General features: G+C 37.7%; 1 protein-coding gene across 1 annotated transcript in view; it reads right to left on the reverse strand.

Annotated features, from left to right (window-relative positions):
- Positions 1-19,332, reverse strand: part of LOC140171901 (alpha-aminoadipic semialdehyde dehydrogenase-like) — a 646,628-nt gene extending 627,296 nt beyond the window's left edge. Inside the window, exons 1-7 of the mRNA XM_072195242.1 lie at positions 19,122-19,332; positions 10,530-10,583; positions 6,944-7,009; positions 6,430-6,510; positions 5,214-5,337; positions 2,708-2,840; positions 2,168-2,212 (exon numbers count right to left, since the gene is read on the reverse strand). Of these exons, the coding sequence (XP_072051343.1) occupies positions 2,168-2,212; positions 2,708-2,840; positions 5,214-5,337; positions 6,430-6,510; positions 6,944-7,009; positions 10,530-10,583; positions 19,122-19,319 (701 nt within the window). The 5' untranslated portion in view covers positions 19,320-19,332. The remainder of the gene's footprint in view (positions 1-2,167; positions 2,213-2,707; positions 2,841-5,213; positions 5,338-6,429; positions 6,511-6,943; positions 7,010-10,529; positions 10,584-19,121) is intronic.
- Between the last annotated feature and the right edge of the window lie 5,347 nt (positions 19,333-24,679).

Genomic DNA, 24,679 nt, shown 5'->3' on the forward strand with positions numbered 1-24,679 from the left:
ATATGCGTGCTGTATATGTACACATGCAAGGAAGAGACTGCTGCCTCACTGGCTTTTAAGACAAAGAGATTTAGACCCAAAGAGTTCCAACTATGCAAAGTTTATGTGTCGCTCCTGGAGGGCAAAATAACCTTGTTTTTAAGTACACACTTGTTAGCATTATACATGTAGTTATTAATGAATTGTGCCGATAGCGCTATACTCAAACCTTTGTATCGCTCAAGCTTAAAGGCGCGAATCGTCATTTGATTTCAAGCTTTTGCTGGTATACTATTTAGATAATAAACGATAGGAATTTTTGTTTTTACTATCCTGTACCATGAAATAGACGACAGGCAAGTACGATAAAATATTGGATCTGCCTGTCGCACAGTGTCAACACCCTGTATTATAAATATTTTTTCCATACAGCTCAATACTCCGTTGAAATCAATATTCTATTATTGACACAGATAAAGGAAGTTTACATATGCATTGTGTTATAGGTCGTGCACCTGGAACTTAACTAAATGGGCTAAACGCATTCCCTATAAAGTATAATTGTCATTCTCAAAATTAAATATATCTAAATTTTTACATTGGATTTCAAATTTTTTACATTAAAAATGCAGTAAAAGATATCCACAGCAAGCTGCAAGGCCCGCTAATTAGTGTACTGCTTTTCGAGTGAGTGTACTGGAAACAAAACCCTGCTTTTACCTGAAAACAAATTTTTTTTCTTGTAATAGAAACATCATATGGGGTACTTGAGCATGCACAAATCGTAATAATGTGTAGAATATAGAAACGCTGTGGTACCTCATATGATAGTCATGGTAAGCTTAGCCCGAGTCGCTCGGCCTATCTCGAACAAAATCGCGATGCGTAGCTGTTAAAAAACGAGAGGATTCGCTATACTATCACGGCAATTTTTAACACGAAGATATAGGGATGATGACGATGTGTGTCGTCTATATCACGGTAGAGGATAAAATAAACAATTCCTATCGTTTATTCTCATTCTTAATCAGTTAAATATTATTTTAATAACTAAACTCCGTTTTATGTAGCAAAAATTTTGTCATGAAAACTCCTCTTTTCTGACATGAACGGAACTTGTTTAGTTGCGCATACCGCAATCCTCTTTGCATATTATGCTCTAGAACGTGCTACATACTCACACCTCGACAAGCGTCTCCCACAACGACACAGTTAGGCAAAAAAAAAATTGTTTGTTTGTCCATAGAGGCTTATGAAACAGTTGGGTCGGTAGGTCAGATTTTTTTTTTTTTTACACATATTGCACTTGAAACTGACAATTTGAAGACTGGTAAATAAGTCAAAACACACAGCACTCTACTGGTTTAACTCTTGAGATGGTTCTGCATGTTATATTGTTCATTTTCTTTACATTTTCTTTCTTTAAATTTATACTAACCACTGTTTTATACGATGTCCCATCGATGCCAAAAAAAAAAATTCAAAAAAAAAAAAAAAAATTCAAAAAAAAAAAAAAAAACACGGTCGGGACCAGGGTACACGGTCGGTCGGACGTGGACAAACAAACAATTTATTTTTTGGCCTTACTGCAGAAACCAATGAGATTCAATGCTAACAAGCTAAGCCACAGTCACTGACTAAGAACTTGCTCTACATATATACACAACAAATCAAGATGGCAGATTTATCACAGCATTAGGCAAAAAAAAAAGATTGATTGCTTGTTCTCCACAACTTTTTCAGAATTGGACCGGTCAGTCAGGATTTTTTTAAATATTTCTTTTAAAGGCGATAGCCAAAACAAGACTGTATGCCTTTAATTAGCTTAATAAGTAGCCCAAATAGTTCTTAATTGGGATGTTTCTCTACTGTATAGCACTTCATTCATGTTTTTAAAACAGTGAAGAAGTGTGTAGAAACTGTAAAAAAAACACTTTCAGGATGACAAAACTGTTGAAAGAAAAAAACTTTTTCTGGAATTTCCAAAATTAGGGTCGGTATTCATTTGTACAGTAAAACAAAAAAAACTTTTTTTTTCAGATTTTCCAGATTAGGGTCGGTCGGTGGAGGACAAGCAAACAATTTCTTTTTGCCGTTAGGCACAGGGATATTCAGAGTCGGTACTCTCTGGTTCTCATCACTTTTAGTTCTTTATATTACAGGGAATGGACACAATGATTGTACATACCTTGTAATAGCTACAGAAGTAAGCGGTGTGGTAGGTGCACCCTTCCTACATTGAAAAGAGAAACAAGTAATTCTTAAACATTTGAGAACGTACCTGCAATCTCATTGGTTCTTACCCGTGTGATATGACACGATATCACACGGGTCAGCGCGTGTGCATCAACGCGATACGCGTGCTCGCTATTTGAACCAACCATAAGGCGCATAGCAACAACGGGACTGATCGATTTTAAGCCCTAGGTAGTTCCTTATAAAATGTAGGATTTGATTTGATTAAAATTTGTAATATACTTATGATATTTCTATTTGAATTGAAGTGTTTAAGAATGAGAATAAAGCCGCTGTCGTGCATCTATCGTCTCATATAACACGGGCGACATCATTATTTTTGGCGTAAAACTTTGTTTCATACAACCTGTAAAGTGTGCTGAGGCTTGTGGATCAACGTCTAGGTGTTGTGCCTGTGCGTAGCGCACTATAAATCACTGCACTTTTTTTTTAAACCACAAACGACGGCAATATCAAAATACCATCAACTTACCATAAAACTGTATTACCACAGACCATGGCAATAGCTGCATTCCATCCAAACACTGCACATGGGAAATTGAATGCAGTGATAACCCCAACTACACCAAGAGGGTTGTACTGTTCCATCAAAGCATGGCCTGGACCTATAGAATTAGAAAATAAACGACAGAGGATATAGTAAAAGCAAAAATTCATATCATCTTGGTGTAGATTTTAGTTCAAAACATTATTTTGTAAATGACAGGGGTGTGATTGGTGCTTTTTGAAAAAAACCCCAAGGCAATGAAAATGCGAAGCGGAGCGAGCGAAACGAGCAGAGCTCTCGCCTGTTGCGGCCTGGGGTCCAGGGGCCCGCTTAAGGGCCCCTGGTGGGGTCCAGGGGCAACGCCCCGGTGGGGGTCGAGGGGGCGAAACCCCCCGAAGCCAGAGGGGTTTACACACTTGAGCACCACTGGAGATGCAATTTCATGGGGTAAAATGCAAAAATGAGAAAGTGTTAAAATACTTCACTTTATAGTATAAAAACATTTATTATCTGCGACTACATACTTCCAGTATCATATCATTCACATACACATGAGAAATTGCATCACCATTTTTGCACAGTACAGTGTGTCTATAAATCATCCAGTCAGGGTCCTAAGGAATTTTCATTTTAAAATTGGAGATTTTCTCATATCTGGAAACTGAAAATTCCGGAAATGTGAAATCTCTGTTAAGCATTTAGCTCTTGGTCCAGGGCCACTCCAAAAGCGACAAAAAAAAAAAAAAAAAAAAAAAAAAAAAAAAAAAAAAAAATTTTTTTTTTTTTTTTGAAAATCCGGATTTTTTTTTAATCCCAAAATCCGGAAATCCGGAAAAATCCGGAAAAATCACACCCCTGAAATTAAATCTAATACTGGAACTCAAATTTGAAACTCACTTTGCTACGTTGCATTCAAAAGCATCAGACTTCATCAGGCATCTAGAAACTGGGAATCCGTATGGGAGAGAGTGGAGGAGCCCGCCATTAACAAGAAAGGTGGACTCCGTTTCCAGTTGTCACACGCATGGGACCAGGCATTACGAGACATTCATAACCTCATTAATATACGCGAAACCTGTGATCCAATCAAAAGAAACTGATTGCCTGACCGCGCACTAATTGCGAGGTCATTAATAACTCACAATGACTCCTGACGCGCTACAATGACTTCTGCGCGCGCGTGCGTGTATAAAGCTAAGCGTTATTGCAACGCATGCGCCTCGCCGATGCCGCCATGCTTTCTGTGATTGGTAGCTCTTGTTGTCGGCGAGAATGTTAAATTCGCCTGGTTGATTTTTTGTAGGGTAGTTTACAACAATAATTAAAACTGGTTATATTTTAACAACGTTTTATGGCATAAAATAAAATGCTATTTTGATTTGTTCAAATTGTTAAATACGACGGTAATGAATGACAATAATAACTTTGCACCATCTATTTTGAGTTCATTGTGTGAAATTGTCGGGTTTTGTTTTGGGCCTCAGTATTTGCTCCCTCGGAAAAATACCTCCGAGCCCAAAACAAAACCCTCCGATTTCACACAATGACCTCAAAATAGATGGTGCGCAGTCAGTGTCCGAAATAAGGAAAATATGGAGGTTAACTACAGCATAAATTCTGCTTGTCCTCAGTACATTTTGGTTGTCCCCAAAGTGTGTCATACTTTTGGAGGTCAAATATAGTGGTTGCCCAGGGGATAAGTACATACGGTAATATGGTTGTCCCCAGTGATTTTTGGACAAGAGGACAAGAGGATAAGTGCTTATTTCGAACACTGTGCGCAGTTATTATTGTCTAATTCCTCGCCGTCTGATGTCACAAGTGAGTCACAAAGTTTAGTTCCAGTATTAGATTTAATTTATTGTTTACCCTCATTCTTAATCAGGTAGCTACTATCTTCCCTAATGCTCCAGGCCTATTTTGGCGAGGGGAAGAAGTTTTAAGCAAGAAAGAAGAAAACAGGCAGGGTTTTGAACCAGGGACCCTCGGGTGCCAGACACGTGCATCGCCACACATTGCCACCGAGGTCTACTTTGGCTACACCAGCGTTGCATGCCCAACACACTACTTACACGCAAAATTTTTTATTTCCACTTGCCCGCTGGGCAAATCCACATAGAAATCCCCCTGCCTGACTTAATACTTAACTTGCCCTGCTTTTTCCCAAGTTTGTATGCATAAACAGTACAAATTACAATAGTCGATACGGTAGTCGCTAGACAAGGCATAACAGACAAAGGCCGAGATGAGTATACCTAAAATGCAAGTATACTTGTCTCTGGACTACGGCTTTTATTCTGAGAGGCACCTTATACTGCCTGTTGCTGCATAAGTGAGAGCTCAACTCTGATTGGCTCAAAACATGATATAACCCTCTTTATAGCCAATCAAAAACTTAGAAGCTGATTATTTGGCTGGTAGGACAACATGATAGCTTGACAAATGACTCCTTACGGCAATCATCTAATTTGAAGATTTGATTCAAACTTACGTTCCGAGGGGAAGATCTGTCCACCAAACATCCTAGAGAGACCAACAGCATAGTCACAGACATCGATGTATTCCTGAACTTCACCGGCGCCTTCAACTGCAATCTTACCCATCTCAAGTGACACCTGCAATATGACATAAACAAAACATGTGAGTGAGTGACACAACAAAAAGAGTATTGAAGATCTATAAAAATACATGTACCACCAATTAAGATGCTAAAGGCACAGTTCAGTATGTAAATGCCCTGCTTGGGGCTCTGACACTCGCAGGTGGTACGGCCAACAGATTATTTTCTGATATACAAGGCAAACTTTGCTTTAAATCACATATATTCTTGATTTCTGCATGTGGTGCATAAAGATAGTAATCATTCCATTACAAATATTGAATTCAGACAGGGGGTGTGGGAAATTAAGGTAACATATCTTCCATAGGGGGAATATGGATTTCAACTGATAGCCCAATGCAGAGGCGAGATCTACAACTTGTCCAGATGCTCAAGTGTTACATTCAATGAGCAGGTATTGGTACCAGCGAGAAATTCCTGTCAAATCAAAGAATCAGCAACAGTTGAGAGATGGTCAGATGACTTATGGAAGGTGCAGGGAGATATTTAACATTTGCTTCAATTGGGCCACTGAGGGATAAACTCATTTCAAAGGTGTGTTTCAGGGCTTGTTTTGCTATGTTTACTGTACAATTCAGAGATGCTCACAATTGGGTGGCGAGCCGGATTTGGCCTGCAGGCCGCCTATCGAGAACCCCTGCTTTAGAAAGTGTAGGGGTAAACTTTGGTTTACACAGTTAATGAGCAGCAGCAGCAAACAGATTATTTAAAAAACATAGCAGAGTGCTGGGCTAAGGAATGGGAGACTTCATTCTCTAACCTGAAGGCATTCATTACTGAGCCATCTTCTAATCCAAGTGGTTGGGACCTTTCAAGGAAGGCCTCTGCCTTTAAACAGGACTGGAGTTGGACACGCCAAGCACTTTTTACACAAGATTGTCGCAGCGTCATTGCTCAACTGTGAATGTGGTGAAATTCAAACAATAGAGCACATTATCAATGTCGGTCCCATCTACAAGTCCACACATCGTGCCCCTGGACTTCAAGAGATTGACAAAGACACCATCAGCTAGCTGTGCAGGGACCTACCTGTCTAGCTACGATATACCTGATGGACCATACACGCAAGAAGAAGACGAATACTTACCAAGTTTCCCAAGGCATCCTTTTTCTCCCTTAGGGCATGGCCAATCTGACGTACAATCTCTCCACGTAGCGGGCCAGGCATCTGTTAATACAAATTCCATGCGACTAATGATTAGGTATAAAGTTTGACAAGATGCCATGTACTCAACTTTTTTTTTTTTAATGTTGAGGTTTATATTTTAAAATAGAAAGTGAATGATATAAGCTGACTCTGCATAATTATTCCAAAGAAATTCTTCCACTTCAACTAATTAAAACCACAGCAGCTGAAGGTAGTATCCCATTATGCTTTTTAAAGCTTAAAAACATTCCTTTAGGCTGGTAAAGAACCAACAAGTTCATTTTTGACGACAACTGACGTGTTTCGATGTGATGGGTCACATATTTTGTATACATTTGCTATGGAGCAAGCAGATATACTGCAATGCATGATGGGATACTCCTTTCAGCTGATGTGGATTAAAACCAATGCTGTTCTTTTGGGGCCACCAAAATCCAATTTACTATACATGTACCTCACACCACTCTTCCCAGGCTGCCCTGGCATTGACTACAGCCTCATTGTAATCCTCCAGTGTTCCCTGCAAAACAACAAAACGACATAGACATAGTAAGGGTATCAATCTGAAGTTGATCATCATGAGTGAGGAACACATTAATATGTGATGCAGGGGAGTGTCCCATGGACATAGTGAGTCTTCCTCAGTGCAGATTATAACATCAGATAAATATGAACTGATTGACTTCCAAGTATGTTACAGTGTATATGAATAGAAGTTTAGATCTTCAGCAGTTGTTATGCAGTAATATGTTTGATGTAAAATTATACGGTACATAAGTAGGTTTAATCTGTACTCTACTAATAAGTAAACAGGTAAGCAAATCACTAATAACAGTAATATTATATAACAGGTACAGTGTAACAATACGACATGTAACATCACTTACATGCATAGTATAATTTTCTTTCTGAATCGACAATCTTAAGGGGGTACTACACCCCTGTGGTAAATTTGTGACTATTTTTGCATTTTTCTCAAAAAATAATAACACACTGGTAACAAAAGTTATGTATATTATTGGGGCAAGTAATCCAATTACTACACTGAAATTTCAGTGAACCAAGACAAGCGGTTCAGTAAATATGATAGGAAATGAGGTACATCCTAGCGGTACCTCATTTTCTATCACAAGTATCGAACCGCTTGTCTTCGGTTACTGAAATTTCAGTGTAGTAATGGGATTCCTTGCCCCTATAATATACATAGCTTTTGTTACCAGGGTGTTATTAGTTTTTGAGAAAAATGCAAAAATAGGCACTAATTTATTGAGGGGTGTAGTACCCCCTTAAAGTTTTGACCCCATAATTTTGGATTTCACCCCATAATTTTGTAAAATCACAAACTATGGGGTCATGTTGACCCCATAGTTTTGCTTAAGCACTAACCCTGCTCTACACAGGCATCTCCATCTTTGGATGGAGATGGTTGTATATAGTTTCATTTGATTTCAGTGAGCTTTGTTATGAGAATCATAAAACTGTAGTTTCATAATAATTATCATATACACCAGGCACAAAAAGAAACTCGTCAGTTATATTCATCCTTACTGTTCAATAACTTGATAATTTTGGATTATTCTGAAATATACATTTTGTTAATTGGACTTTTCTTTCTCATTTGACACCCTGTTCGTGAACATTGAGCAAGAATTGACCTAGATATGCGCCTCCAAACTCTCAAACCCCAAAATGAAAAGTTGCAATTTTAACGATTCAATTGTGCTTGTTACACTGTGTGTTTTATCGATTGGCCCGTGGTGCTTGTGTGCAATACAACGATGCGTTCCCATTGAAAATCGTTGAAGATGCAACTTTTGATTTTGAGGTTTGAGGCTTTGGAGGCGCATATCTTGGTCAATTGTTGATAGTTGGACACGAACAGGGTGTCAAATGAGAAAGCAAAGTCCAATTAACAAAATGTATATTTCAGAATTCTCCAAAATTATCAAGTTATTGAACAGCGAGGATGAATATAACTGACGAGTTTCTTTTTGTGCCTGGTGTATATGTGGTTTTTAGTGCAATTTAAATTGTGCAGTAGTCTCCCAGCTCAATAATGTATGTTATCAATTTTGTGTGTTGTATTTATTTGATGAGAATATTTAGTATTATTTAGTGTGTATATAATATTCCAATGGTGTCATATTTGTATTTGCATTGATTATGTTCAAGGGGCATGGGAGGCCCACGGATTGGCTCTATATGCTACATTGGTGGGTCTCTCATGCTTCTTACATAGACATCCCGACCATCCCTTTGATGGAGTTGGTTTGCCTTTGCTTGAGTTCAGATTTGTTTTGTCATGTATTATTGCTGTTGTGTATAATTTAGTTGGTATGTGGGAGGCTCATGGATGTGTTTACATCGATGAGTCTCTTACACACTTTACACATGCATCTCCACCTTTGGATGGAGATGGTTGTGTATAGTTTAATTTGGTTTCAGTGTGCTTTTTGTTATAGGAGAATAATAGTGTCATTTTTATCATGTAAAACTGTATCTTTATCTGTATATGTATGTTGATGTATTGATGATGCTGGTGTGGAGTGCACCAACGATCCCCGTTGGGGATTTTGTTCGGTGGGCCTCTCACTGGTGTTGCACTTAGAATTTTTTCTTACAAAATGTAAGTTGTTTGCTTGCAGCTGGCCTGCCTGCTATTTTATGCATAGTTAATGTTTGTAAAATTCTTAGGTTATCTTCATATATTGTAAATTAAGTTTGGTAGTTTTTAAATCCGTAAAGCGCATTGAGGAATCTGAGATTCACAATGCGCTATATAAATGCTGTTTCATTATTATTATTACTATTATCGCCTGATAGAACATGGGAGACATACCACTATTTTAATTGAAATGAGGCGGAATTTGTGCACCGTTTCGACAGGATCATGCTCTGAATAAGATCAAGCTCGTAATGTTCTACATACGTAACAAAAGCAGATGCCACTGGGATGGGAGTCATAAAAAAGTTGTTTTGGTCAAAATGTATCTCCCTGTGTATTCATACACTCTTCGAACCACATACATTGTAGCCAATCAGAAAAAGGTTACAGAAAAATATGCGGACAATTACCTGATATTTAAAGTATTTTATTTGTTATAAAATTAGCAGAAATTGCAGGAAGTCTTTATCGTGTATGAAATAAGTTAATAGATGTTGATCCCTTGCTGCTCCAAAGAATAGACACTAAATGCATTTGCTCTGAATGTTGATGCCTCCAATGCACTCCTGAGGCTCGTGCACTGGAGGCATCTCGGACAGCAGCATTGAGTCCAATCTCTCAATAAGTGATACTATAAGTAGAACACAACTGAGACATGAGGATATTAAAATCCAATCAAATTGCCAAGATTATTGTAGCTGTTTAAGGGGTGGGGTATGAACGTTTGGACAGTATTTATTGTGGGACATTAGAGCACATTAGACATATCGAATTGCATTCTGAATACGAGGAATGTCATTCTGATATCAAATAATTTTGATTTTTTGAAATTCGCATTAAAAATTGATATTTTTGATATTTAACAGTACTGAGAAAGTCGACGATCAATTGAAAATTTTGACCTTTCAGATTGAAGATATGGATTTTTCCCAAAACACCAAATAAAATTAGGTCTTTGGGAAAAAAATCCATATCTTCAATATGAAAGGTCAAAATTTTCAATTGATCGTCGGCTTTTCCTCCCAGCTACATACACTTTAAGAATATATCATTAGATTTATAAAATTTACTTGAGGGCTGTTATATATCAAAATGTGAAAAATATCAAATTTTAATAATTTGTCATCAAATTTGTATTATATCGTGAATTTCATAAAATTAAAATTATTTGATATCAGAAAGACATTCTTCGTATTCAGAATGCAATTCGATGCGTCTGAGGTGCTCTCATGTTCCATACAAAAATACTGTCGAAACGCTCAAAACGCTTATTCCAGATCCCTTAAGGCACAATGTCCAATTTTGTCTTCTAGCGCTATCGGTACTCTATGACAAAATTCGATGTGGTACCTAAGAATGCTTGATTTTATTTTACCTGTTTCACTCTTGCAATTGGTTCTCCATTGCCGGGGCACACCGATGTCATCACCTGTGAGACAATGGTAGAAAATGAGTGTGATACATTATGCATACTTTGAAATTCACTCAGTATTAACAACAGAATAAGAATATATTGTTTGGTCAAATAACGTTTGTTTTGTGTAATTTGCGTGATCAAATGACAACATCACATCATCATTTATCGTGATCACCATCGCCTGTGATATGCAGTTAGCTAGACAAATTTATCTTTATTTATTTACATATTTATTTATAACATTTGCCCAAAGCCAGGCAGAGCCCAATAGTACTCAGCGGGGACTGTCTTTTGGAATTTGCAGGAGAGCATTAAATAGCTCTTCTGGAGCCTTCACGGAGAGCTACTTAAGAGTAATATTGAAATGCCCTGAGCCTCACGGGTGTCTCCCTATCTTTTCAGGCTTTACCTTTTACTTGTATAGTTAAGCTTACTTCAAATTGGAATGACTTGGGCGATGGAAAAATGCGTAGCTTTTGACTCATCGACTGTGCATCATGACGTGTTTGCTTCAGTATGCACAGGGCGCACATCCTGAATTGGCGTTTTCTGGCTATTTTATCTTAAGGGGGTACTACACCCATGTGGTAAATTTGTGACTATTTTTGCATTTTTCTCAAAAAATAATTACACACTGGTAACAAAAGTTATGTATATTATTGGGGCAAGGAATTCAATTACTACACTGAAATTTCAGTGACTCAAGAGAAGCGGTTCAGTATATATGATAGGAAATGAGGTACATCCTAGCGGTACCTTATTTCTGATCTAAAATAATAAACCGCTTGTATTGGGTCACTGAAATTCCAGTGTAGTAATTGGATTCCTTGCCCCTATAATATACATATAACTTTTGTTACCACTGTGTTATTAGTTTTTGAGAAAAATGCAAAAATAGACACAAATTCATCGAGGGGTGTAGTACCCCCTTAATGATAACCAAATTATTCCTTGTTTTATGATTAATTAACGCTAATTGCGATGTTAATTATCCCCATACTTCCCTTCTGCATGGTTGCTAATGTGTCTCTCTTTTTGGTACGCTTTATTGCGGCGAAAGGTAGACGCATTTATGCAAGGCATTGTAGATGGAAAGTTGCGTCGCCCTCTCGTGACGACGTCCCTGATTGGACATTTTTGGACATATATTGGCAAAATACATTATTGCCAAACAAAAGAATAGAACACTTGATGTCAACTTGTCAAAATATTGAAGAAATGTGCTCCCCAAACAGGTGGAAAGTAGGCAAAATACCGGGGCAAAATAAATTTTTTTTTTTAAATTCCCATTCAAATCCGTGGGGAACTGAATCCCGGCTAGTCTTGACTTGGCCTGCCCTTGGGGCCACAGTGTTAGTAGCCCGAGGTATTCCACTCACACCTCCGTCACTACGATTTCCACTGCACTGGCCTTATCCGTACAAGGAAGGAACCATAGGCTGACATGAGAGGCTGAACAGAATACAGGACACTTCGCCCACAATGCACTTCGCCTACACGCAATTTCGCCTACACGCCATTTCTAGCCTCGTGCCATCTCGCCCCTAATTAGCTATAAGCGGCAATGCAACGCAATGGCATTGTGGCCCGGCATTGTGGATGTATACGATCGATGCGCACAGGATGTGTGTGTATTCAGACCGTACTGTCAATGATGCATTCATTAAATCACCATTCACCCCCATTGAATGGACGAGAATTAGCCTGGTAACCACGTTCTGGTGTAGTCTTGAGAATAGCCCGGTGTCAATAGGTGATGATTGTTTTTTAATGGTCGTGCTGTGGTGATTTGAAGTTGAGAAGTAGGCCTATAATTGTATTTCCCCCTCACATAATTTAGCTATAGCGGCAATTAGAATAGTAGCTCAGTATTGCGTTTTCGAAATAAGGAAAGTATATAGTGCATCATCATTTTTATTAGGCCTATGTTTCCTACGGTACCGTTTTTAGTCTTTTGGACTTTTGCATGTTTTTTAATTCTTTATTTGGTAATTTGTAATATTCATCTTTTATATTTCGTAATGTTTTTTTTTTTGGTTTTTTTTTGGTTTTTTTTGTAATTGGCTTTGTTGTAGTGTTCTTGGTTCTTGCTAGAATTTGTTATGTTGTTTAATGTTTATTTGTTTTTCTTCGTTTGGATTTATTAAAGCTTTGTCTGAGTGGATTTTTGGTTATATTTTCAATTTAGTTTTTTCCTTTAATTAGTGTACTGTTGTTCATGCTTTTCTTTGTTTGGTAAATTAATTTCTTTGTTTGGGATAGGCCTATGGCTTTTTGCTTGGTTTTGTTAAGTTTCTAGTTCTATTTTGGCTCGGTTTGGTTTGGTTATCCTTTTCTTTATTTTGTACTGTAGCCTGCTATAATTATACTAATTTGGTACAATCGTATTGTTTTTTTGTATATTATGGGTTTTTGTTTGTTTTATTTTGTCTGTATCAATTAATGTTATGTCTGTCTGTATTTTGTACTGTTTCCTTTTGATTTTGTTTATTTGGTATTGTTTTCTGACATGTTCGGGGATGAGGGTGGTTTTTTTTTGTCCTATTTTTGTTTTTCCATTTTTATGTTTTTCTTTAATTTTCCTTTTTTTTTTTTTTTTTTTTTTTTCGTATATGGTCGCATGTCATAAGTTGGGTACAATTTCCATTACATGGTCAAAAATGAAAAAAAATGTATTTTTGGATATGTTGTATATATGGACAACCTCTAATAATTAACACCATTTTTAACCTTAGCAGATGCTTAATTTTTGAGATAATGCTTAATTACTAATTAATTAATACACAGGCGTCTATGTAAATCTCAATTTTCAAATGCGTTTTTCTCAAATCGGACCTCAATTACAAAAATGACTGTAACATTTTTATTTTATGCAAGAATGTCATCAGATTTGGAGGATATGTTCTCAATACATCAATACTTCAAATGAACTATTTGAAATAATTGTACGCATGGTAATTACATTGTGAAGGTCAATGACCTTTTTACGAGTAATTAGCGAGATGGTTATTCTATTATTGAGGAAATGAATAGCAAGAAGAGAAATGTACATTAGCATATTGCTACAAATGAAGAGCTTTGTTTCAAAACCCCTTACATCCACTTTTGGCCAAATTGAGTTATTGGCATAATATTATAGTGTGGGTAAAAATACACATTTTGGTGGTTGTTTGACCTTCATACTACCTTCCCTTCCGAGTTATCGCATATTTCCGTTTGGGAAATCTTAGGGAATTTCCGAAATCTGAACTTAAAATGAATATAGAATTGTTTTGTTTTAAATTTGTTGATGTATAATGGTAGCCTGGAATGTTCTTTACCTATTAAAACCAAAAGGAACTGTTTTTGGGTCACTATATTTGAAAAAATCATTTTAATTAACAAAAGGTGTAGCTTCGAAATACCCAAAAATGCCATTTTCCGAATTTAATTAAAAAGTCATAATTGAAAAAGTAAATGAGATATTTCAATTTTGCTTTTTGATTTTCAAAGCATTAGTCAAGTTACATAATGTAGTGCAAACAAATGGGCTCAAATTTGATTGCAAAGGTGGTTTTCTAGAAAAGGGTAAATTTATTTTGTTGCAAAACCCTTACATCCACAAAAGGTGCGATATAAAAGAAATAATAAAATAAATAGGAAGCCTTGAAAATTGTCCCAAACCTATTCTTTTAGTTTCTATTCATCAACACTTTATCCAATCCCAAATTGAATCAAATCGAACAAGTAATACTTGCACAATTAAAAAAAGCTGTTTTTCTATTTCTATTTTTATGTTTGTTTTCTACTTTTTGTTATGTGTTATGTTATTGAAAAATATTTTTAGTCACAATTTTGTTTTACTTTTATTCTCCTCTTGTATTTGGTCTGATTTTATGTTTTACTGCGTGTGTTCTTAACTTCTTCTTATTATATTATTATTTAATAAGCAACAACAAAAAAAGGGAATCTCGGATCAAGGAGGGCCCGTAAAAACAAAGAATAGATACCCAAGAAAAGATATCTTAGTTGGCCCGTATAATAAAGCAAAGAAAAGATTTTCTTTAGTTTTCTACGGGCCCCTGAGGCCCCTTTTCTTTGCTTTACAGGCCCGCAGTAAAGTATCTTTTCTTTACTTTTTACGTGCCCCTAGGACCCCGGGCCCGGGGGTAACGCACCCCCTTAACCCCCTTATCGGCGGCACTGTATCTTTCTTGCTGGCGAGAACTACCCTTTGACCGTTCCTCATCAGGGATATCCCTTTAAACAAAGGAGCACCTGCGCATATGATGTAGCATAAACACCGTCATCATGATCTGACTCGTTATACTTAATTGCTTTGGCTTCAAGTATATAGCATGTATCCTATACATATCTATTTATTTGATTCAAATGCAAGTAAGGCTTTAGGTATTTTAGTCTCAGCTCAAACCAAAAAATGTATGTATATTACATGATCATTGACAATACAATAACGTATCAAAGGGGAAAAAAAGAATTAGGCCTATAGGCCTCAAGAAAGAACAGGATTGAATAAAGAAAGGACATAAGGAAAGGAAGACTTTGGCCTTAATATGACTGAAGGAGGAAACTGGGTTTAACAATCTAATAGTATCGGTATTCGTTTATAGTTTGAACCATATGATTACCGACGGAGTACAAAACAAGCATAATTGGACGGGAAAGAGAAAAAATGATTATAGTGGGTGTACTGTAATGACATGTGAAAGACTAAGCTAAAACTAAAAGACCTACGCATTTACAGCTGCAAGTGTTACGTTTCTCTACGCAACATGTATATAGATGGTCGTCTCATGATGGAACGGCCTTTTGATGACCAATGCTCAAAGTCTATTCGGCCTTCCCGGAGTCCTTCTTTCTTAAATTTCTTGGTGACAAGCTCAAAGTCGAATCCTTCCCCTTATTTCTTAAGTTTCTCCTAGTATTAATTTAGTGTGCCGGAACTGAACTGTCAAGAGCCGGGACAAGAGATAAAACCATGTAGTGTAGGCCTTCGATCTTTTTACATAATTCGTTTCAACCCTGATCATGCTGATTTTTTGGCATTGTAATGTTTTAACATGTCCACTGAGTATACATTGGAATCAAATTCATTATGTTTGTAATACATCGGAGCTACCCTGGGAAAAATTTCAAATAAATGGAAACATTTTGTGCAATAAATGTGTTTATTGATGTACGAGCTGTGATTTAATTTGAAACTTCACGTAACTCCTTATTTTCCCCAGATTTGGAAGATGTAGGTTGTTTGGCTTTATATACAGGTATGATTAATTTTAAACTTCATATAACTCGTTATTTTTCCTAGATCCTGTTAACAAGCGCACCGCGTATAGGTCTATCAAATACCATACGGTACATGATTTAATTTTAAACTTCATATAAATCATTACTTTGCCCCGTATTTTGCCTGTTCATGTGCGCACCGTCTACGAATAGGTCTTCCCTATCTAGGTTTATCAAACACCCAGATTTGGAAGCAAATTACTCGGATGTCGTTTGCATGATCAGGCTGGGCATACACACAATTAACACTTGTCTAAAATAATTCCTTCCTTGTTTCTATTATTATAATTATTATCTTTCTTTCATTTATCATGTGTATACCTTCTTGTATATTATACATATGCACATCATATTTCTTTACTGATTTTCTAACAAACACCACCGTCAAACAAAAACAAGGTGTGTTCGTGAAGGGGTGTGAGGTGGGGGTGTGTGCGGGAGTGGACGTAGAGAGAACAAATAAACAAACCAAAGTCAATGAGAAAGATTAGAGAATTGCATACAGGAGAAAGAAAACAAAACACAAGTTCAGTTTAATGCACGCAAAAGTAACATTTTCCACTTCCGCGCTCAATTCTTCGAGTAGGGACTATGTGTGTTCAATTATGAAGGGGTGTGTGTGGGGGGGTGGGGGGGGGGGGGGGGATGGTTAAAGGTTTAGTATACCTACAGCGTCAAATATCCCATTCCTGCATTAAAAGTATGTGCATGATACATTCCAACCCGTGCTGCACTCCAAGAGTAGGCCTGCAAATGTCGGAAACCCCGTTCATCTATATAGGCCTAACAGAAATTCAGCTTCAGTTTCCTCTTGTCTAAAATTAAGTAAAACTCAGTAGGAGACCCGGGTCCCCGCTAGTATAATTATATTTGCGGTCATAAGGTATTTCGGGGGCAAAATTGTGCAATAAATAGGAGTAGGATCCAAAAAAGAGGTCTTTCGAGGGCAGTTGCTAACAAGTGAGGCTTTTCGAGGGAAGACCCCCCAAAAAAAAAGAGTTCTTTCTTCTGGGCCATATTCTAAAACTTTGGACTTTTCCACAAAATGCTCTTGGGAGCTGGCCTTTTGCTTGAAAACAATAAGAAAATGATGGGTCTTTGGATGTGTAGGCCTATAAGGGAGCACGTTAATACTAATAATATTTGACAAAGAATAACCCAAAATTAAAATTTTACCGAATCGTATTTAGTATTAACCAGTTTTGCAAACATTTGCAACTTTTTCTTCTTCGCGTGCCTCCGATAGGCCTACGTCGCAAGCACAAAACATGGCCCGTATAATTCTCGGGCTCTTAATCAAACTGAGAGCATACTTGACCCGGGACTTGTCAAGCAATCGATCGTACATCGGTGTGTATGGCATGCGGCCGCCCGCGGGCCCGGCCTTGTCAAGGAAGGTACATGTACATCGGTGTATTCTGGCATTTTTGCGTGCTTGGTCACGGTACCATTGATTGAACATAATCACACCCGGCGTTTTCGTGTAAGTGGTAGCTAATATCCGCCGTTAACACGCCAAAATGGAGCATAAGTCACTGCACAGCAGCTGCTGGCGTTTGTTTTGCTAGTTGTGCACATTTGTCTTTGAAACATTTGGCAAATATTTTTTCCCTTAATTGTTTCATTAGGCTATGTCAAAGAAGATCTTCTCTGATTTAATATCTTTTATAAGACTGCAAGTTTTAAAAGTTTTGGACATCTCAAACTTTATTTTAAGTGAGTTTGAGCCGGTAAAATGAATGATTCGGTAATAATTAAATAAAAATACACAAAACTCGCAAGCGCTTTTTTTGGCCATATTATATAAATTATTAGGCCATACTGGCCATAATTAATTTAACACTAAAAAGTATGAACTTATATGAAGTAAGTAAACATAATTTGTAAAATAAAATAACACATATATTAGGGCCTACTTTATTCTTTTGTTCATGAAAACATACCTGTAAAAATAAAATACATAGGCCTAGGATTTAACATAAAAATACATTTATAAGGCCTAAATTTCGGACATACTAAATTAATTATTGTTCGTGAAAATATAAGCTAATAATAATGTAAAAAAGTGATGCCGATGATGGGAAACTTGGAATCAACTTTCATTACCCTTATGATTTTGTATCATAATTCAATGGCTTTCCTTCGTCCTCATGTGCATGGTACGGACTTACAAGCACAAAACATGTTTTTAACACGGCCCGCAATTACAAATTTTTTGTTGCGCACACTACCCGTCCTCCATATCCAACACGCTGGCAAGTAAAGACTTCCGCGAAATCGCCGGGTATGACATGGGTAAATCAATGGCACTGTGACCGTAGCACGCAGCGTATCCAGTATATTCCAGTCCGGGCCATTCCGTGGTTTGGCGGGTGTGCAGGCACGCAGGGGACTTGCCAAGCAATCGTCGGCAGCAAATACCCGCGGTGTAAAAAGGGGCGAAACGCACAGCACAGGCCCTGCTCGCTGAAAATGGCCAAAATTTATTTTAAACACTTTATCACGTTATCAAGTTATTAAAAGTAGGCTGAAAGTTTTAGGTATTAAGAAAATTAAGACTGCCATATTTTTCTTTATAATTATCTTTATAAAAACTTTTACATGAAGTTATCAAATTATTAAAAATGCATGTTTAAAAAATGCATACCCATATTAAAATATTTAAAAATATTGTTATAATCACAACAGCACGGTGTGTTAAAAACCGAACATAATCTACACCGGGACGCGGACGGTATGTAGGGGCCTCAATTTATAACACGCACACACATACCCCCACCACCCACACAAATTTGTTGAATATTCCCCTGGAACATTCCCGTGCATTCATTGGAACGAATCCTTGACAGTACAGTCTGCTACCAACACAGAAACACACAACCCTTCCGGTCACATCGATCGTCATACATTCACAACCGCCATTGCAATGCATTGCATAGGGGGCGAGATGGCACGTAGGCGAGATGCCGTGTAGGCGAAGTTGCGTGTGGGCGAGGTGTCCTGTTTCCATCCCATGATGTGTCGGGCTACACTAAGTTAACAGACTAGTCCAGTCTATACAGTACAGTCTACAGTCATGACAGTGTTAGTGGTGTGTCAGTGTGATGAGGCATTTTTGAAGTACTTGTATGTACTACATACATAGACTAGTTTCACAATTCAGACATTACAACCCCGATTACAACGTCCTTGATTCATATTTAAAATGTAAACAAACCCGCCATGCTTGCGGTGCAAAATTCGTCACCCTTAACACAAATTTACCTCTCCACGGCCACCCCACTTTCCAGTGAAAACTCCGTCATTATCAGCTGCAATGCCGAGTTCTTTCAAGAATGAATACTTTCCACCACTATCAACAAGTAGGGTTGACGCAGCACGGGTCTGGTTTTGTGCCATTCTTATTAACAGGGATTTCTTCAGGGTAGGAAAGACACGGCGAAACGCAATCATAGCAGCCATTTGGATTATTGATAATGTATCGACGCGGCGCGCGGTGATCAGACGAGACATAATCGATCTATGGATAGTGAAAGGGAGCGAGCTAGACTTGACCAAGTCATTTAAAAATCTTCCAAAACTTCAATATTGTTGTAATTCTCTGTGATTATATTTATATTATATTTAGTTTTGCTTTTTCTAATGAAAATATAATGACAAAAAAATGATAAATGAAAGAAACAGAAAATAAAATCAAAATTCAGGTAGGGCCTATTATAGGCCTAGCCTATGCCAAAAATTTTAATCAGGCCCGTACCTGATAACACAACATGAATGACATATAGTGTGTGTTGCTATATCGCTCATTCTACAAAATCCGGTGCCAATCCACTATAAAAATTGAAAAAAAAAGTTGTTCAAAAAGACCTGCTTTTTGTGTTTTTTAAGAGTAAATGTAGGCCTATCACTACTTTCAGATATAAAAAATTGCCAACACCACTTGCATGATGATTTTTCTTTCAGGAAGTCATGATGTTTTTTAACACTAAAACTCAATGTAGGCCTAATGTGAGCTACGTTACCGACTACAAAATGGGCTGGTTTTACTCAATAGGGCCTACAAGGTCATAAAAAGTAAACTAAAGATCACTTGAGTGAAATGTAAAACAGATTTCACCATTTCATAGAAGTTTTGAAGATGCGTAAATGAGTGTGTAACATAGCTCACAGTAACGTAGTTCACTGGTTTTTAATGTATTTAATGTGATTTGCGAACGTTAGAACGTTATGTCGGTTAATTCTAATATAATGGGGTTCGACCACTGGTAGCTTTCACATATTATTAGGAAGTACATGTAATACACGTGCATACTATAGAATCCTGGTAACGTAGCTCACCAATCTTAACATGGTCGGTCGAAATTTCAATGTTTACAACATTTCTATGGCAAAAATGCTACAGCATCACGATTTTTACTGTGATTTTTAAAAACCTATGAGTGTTTCCTTTCAAAAACCGCAAATTACATTGATACCTCTGTCATTTACTTCTTTCCAATAACGTGTGTTAAAAAGGGGTAACGTAGCTCACAGCATTTTGGTGGAAAGTGCAATTTATTTTAGAATTACACAAAGACGTTTTAATCACTAAAAAATAATGTTGATAAACAGTATGATGGTGCGTTATTTAATTAAAAAACAACAAATATGTAAAGAAATCGCATTTATTCAAAGAAAATAGATGTGACACTTGAGCAGTGGAAACGCATTTTTAGTGATTTTTGAGCCTTTGCAAGGGTTAATCAGGCTGAAGAAAGCATTTAAAGTATGGAAAACTATATATTTTATGTCCGTGTAGATCTCGTTGAGTTCTACCAGAAAAACAACATGTTTGATGCCCTAAATGCTCGACAAAGTGTTTGTGGACCAAAGAATGGAAAAAAGGCTATTGGCACCGGATTTTGTAGAATGAGCGATCTACCCATGATAGCACACCCCGCACGGTATAGTGTGTGTTTTTATCTACCCCGATAGCACAATATGAATGGCAAAGTGTGAGTTGCTATCTACCCCTGATAGCACAATATAAATGGCAAAGTGTGTGTTGCTATCTACCTCTGATAGCACAATATGAATGGCATAGTGTGTGTTGCTATCTACTCCTGATAACACAATATGAATGGCATAGTGTGTGTTGCTATCTACTCCTGATAACACAATATGAATGACATAGTGTGTGTTGCTATCTACCAATGATAGCACAATATGATGACATAGTGTGTGTTGCTATCTACCAACGATAGCACAATATGAATGGCATAGTGTATGTTCCTATCTACTCCTGATAACACAATATGAATGACATAGTGTGTGTTGCTATCTACCAATGATAACACAATATGAATGGCATAGTGTGTGTTGCTATCTACTCCTGATAACACAATATGAATGACATAGTGTGTGTTGTTATCTACCAATGATAACACAATATGATGGCATAGTGTGTGTTGCTATCTACCTCTGATAGCACAATATGAATGGCATAGTGTGTGTTGCTATCTACTCCTGATAACACAATATGAATGGCATAGTGTGTGTTGCTATCTACTCCTGATAACACAATATGAATGACATAGTGTGTGTTGCTATCTACCAATGATAGCACAATATGATGGCATAGTGTGTGTTGCTATCTACCAACGATAACACAATATGAATGGCATAGTGTGTATTGCTATCTACTCCTGATAACACAATATGAATGACATAGTGTGTGTTGCTATCTACCAATGATAACACAATATGATGGCATAGTGTGTGTTGCTATCTACCAACGATAGCACAATATGAATGGCATAGTGTATGTTCCTATCTACTCCTGATAACACAATATGAATGGCATAGTGTGTGTTGCTATCTACCAACGATAACACAATATGAATGGCATAGTGTGTGTTGCTATCTACTCCTGATAACACAATATGAATGGCATAGTGTGTGTTGCTATCTACTCCTGATAACACAATATGAATGACATAGTGTGTGTTGTTATGATGGCATAGTGTGTATTGCTATCTACCAACGATAGCACAATATGAATGGCATAGTGTATGTTCCTATCTACTCCCGATAACACAATATGAATGGCATAGTGTGTGTTGCTATCTACCAATGATAGCACAATATGATGGCATAGTGTGTGTTGCTATCTACCAACGATAGCACAATATGAATGGCATAGTGTGTGTTGTTATCTACCAACGATAACACAATATGAATGGCATAGTGTGTGTTGCTATCTACAAACGATAGCACAATATACATGGTGGAGTGTGTTGCTATCTACCCCTGATATCACAATATGAATAGTGTGTTGCTATCTACCCGTAACACAATATGAATGGCATAGTGTGTGTTGCTATCTACAAACGATAGCACAATATGCATGGTGGAGTGCATACTTGCACATATTTTTTTTTTTTTATGTCGGGCATATCTAGGCATTAACAGCTGAAATCTAGGATATAACGCTGATGAAACTTCGGCCAGGCACAAGTGACCTGGTGAACGAAGGGGGTCGCCGTAGATAGCTGGTCGGGGTATTTTACAGGACAGTCAAGTGTAGCCGACAATCGGGCGTTGGGGTGATCGGAACCGCCTGAAACGAGGTCTTTATCATGGATCATCTGCCCCGCCATTACCAGATGAACCACGGGGAGAGCGGAGATTGTTTTTTTTTGTTGGTCCTGCGGGGAATTGAACCCGGGACTTCTCGCACCAAAGGCAAAGACCTTAACCAGTGTGCCACGCTGCTCCACAGCTCCATGTACAGCGAAGATCAATTTTTTTTTTATTCATGGAATGTAATACTGTGCCCCCTAGGGCACCCTTAAAAAATTTTAAAAATCTTTTTCAACTTCAAGTTGTAGGGCCTAGAGGCGAACTTTCATGTCTATATCAGTTAATTAGAAATATAATTGGTTTTGTTGAGAAGCAGTGGTTTTAAAACTCTGAAAGTTGCACAAAGTTACCCCATTTACGGTGCATGGTATAGTCTGTGTTGCTGTCTACCCCTGATAACACAATATGAATGGCGTAATGTGTGTTGCTATCTACCCCTGCAAGCATATACATAGTACAGTGTGTGATGCTATCCACCCCTGCATAGTGTGATGTTGACGAAGTAATGTGACTATCTAGTCCTACTAGCTGCTGATAGGCCTATTAGTGTTGATGAAGTAGTGTTACTATCTACTGCTGATCATGCTTGATGAATAAGTGCATGTACTTATCTACTGCTGATATCGGTGTTGATAAAGTAGTGTGACTATATCTAGGCCTAGGCCCTACAGGCTGCTGATATCTGTGTTGATGAAGTAGTATGACTATCTATACTGCTGATATCGGTAGCAACACACCCTATACGGTATGTCATTCATATTGTGTTATCAGTGGTAGATAGCAACACACTATACCATGCATATTGTGCTATCAGGGGTAGATAGCAACACACTATACCATGCATTGCATATTGTGCTATCAGGGTGGATAGCAACACATTATACCATGCATATTGTGCTATCAGTGGTAGATAGCAACACACACTATGCAATTCATGTTGTGCTATCAGGGTAGATAGCACAATATGAATGGCGTAGTGTGTGTTGCTATCAGTGGTAGATAGCAACACACTTTACCATGCATATTGTGCTATCAGGGGTAGATAGCAACACACACTATACCATGCATATTGTGCTATCAGGGTGGATAGCAACACACTATATACCATGCATGGAATTCACTACCCGTGGACATAAAATCTGCTGCGACCAGTATCCTCGTTCAAGTCTATGCTAAAGACTCATTTGTTTTCTTGAACTGTTCTCTTATTATTTGACTCTTTGTGTATAAGCGCCATGGTATCTTTGTGAATGGCGCCATAAATGCCAGTAAATGTAAATGTAATATGGTGCTATCATGGTTAGATAGCAACAAATACTATGCCATTCATATTGTGCTACCAGGGGTAGATAGCAACAAATACTATGCCATTCATATTGTGCTATCAGGGGTAGATAGCAACACACACTCCACCATGCATATTGTGCTATCAGGGGTAGATAGCAACACGCAACACCATTCAATTGGGCGCTTTTAGGGGCACTTTTGATATAAAATTGGATCGGTTGATCGAGCACATATTTATTGGTCGAGCTATGAGTTTTAAAATATTGGACGAGACGCAAATATTGGACGAGACGCAGTATTTTAAAACTCATAGCGAGACCAATAAATATTGGGCGTAAAGCATCCAATTTTATTATTCTTATGTTTTGGATCCAATATTTTCACACACTTGGATTCATCACAACATAATAATGACCGAATGAGCCGAATTGGGCGCATTGGTCTCCACTGAATTAAAACCCACCCATCGATATACTGAAAACGCTGAAAAGATACCCCCAAACCGTGGCACATCACCGTACAGTGGCTCCGGAACAGGGGGCCTGGAGGTCCCGGCCCCAATAATTTTGGTGTCTAATGGAAAAGTACCATTGGACCCCAATAATTTGGGCCAGGCGCCATTGGCCCCCAATTTTTAAAATCTTCCGGAGCCTCTGCCGTATAATAGGTCTACCTTCAACCAGGAAGCGACCACCCCTGGGGTTCCAGTGGCATTGTTCAATAACTTTCATCAAACAACTTAGACCTTACGTTTCAACTTTTGATTCCATGACTGTATAATATGCGTAAAATATTATGGGTAGGAAATATTCTTCCTCAAAGCCAAAATCACCCTTGCTAGGTCACGCAAATATGCAAAACAAACACAGCCATATATAAGTCACAACAAATTATTTAATAAATAGTATAGACGA

The sequence above is a fragment of the Amphiura filiformis genome, chromosome 15 (assembly GCF_039555335.1).
Source record: "Amphiura filiformis chromosome 15, Afil_fr2py, whole genome shotgun sequence".
NCBI classification, from domain to species: Eukaryota; Metazoa; Echinodermata; class Ophiuroidea; order Amphilepidida; family Amphiuridae; genus Amphiura; species Amphiura filiformis.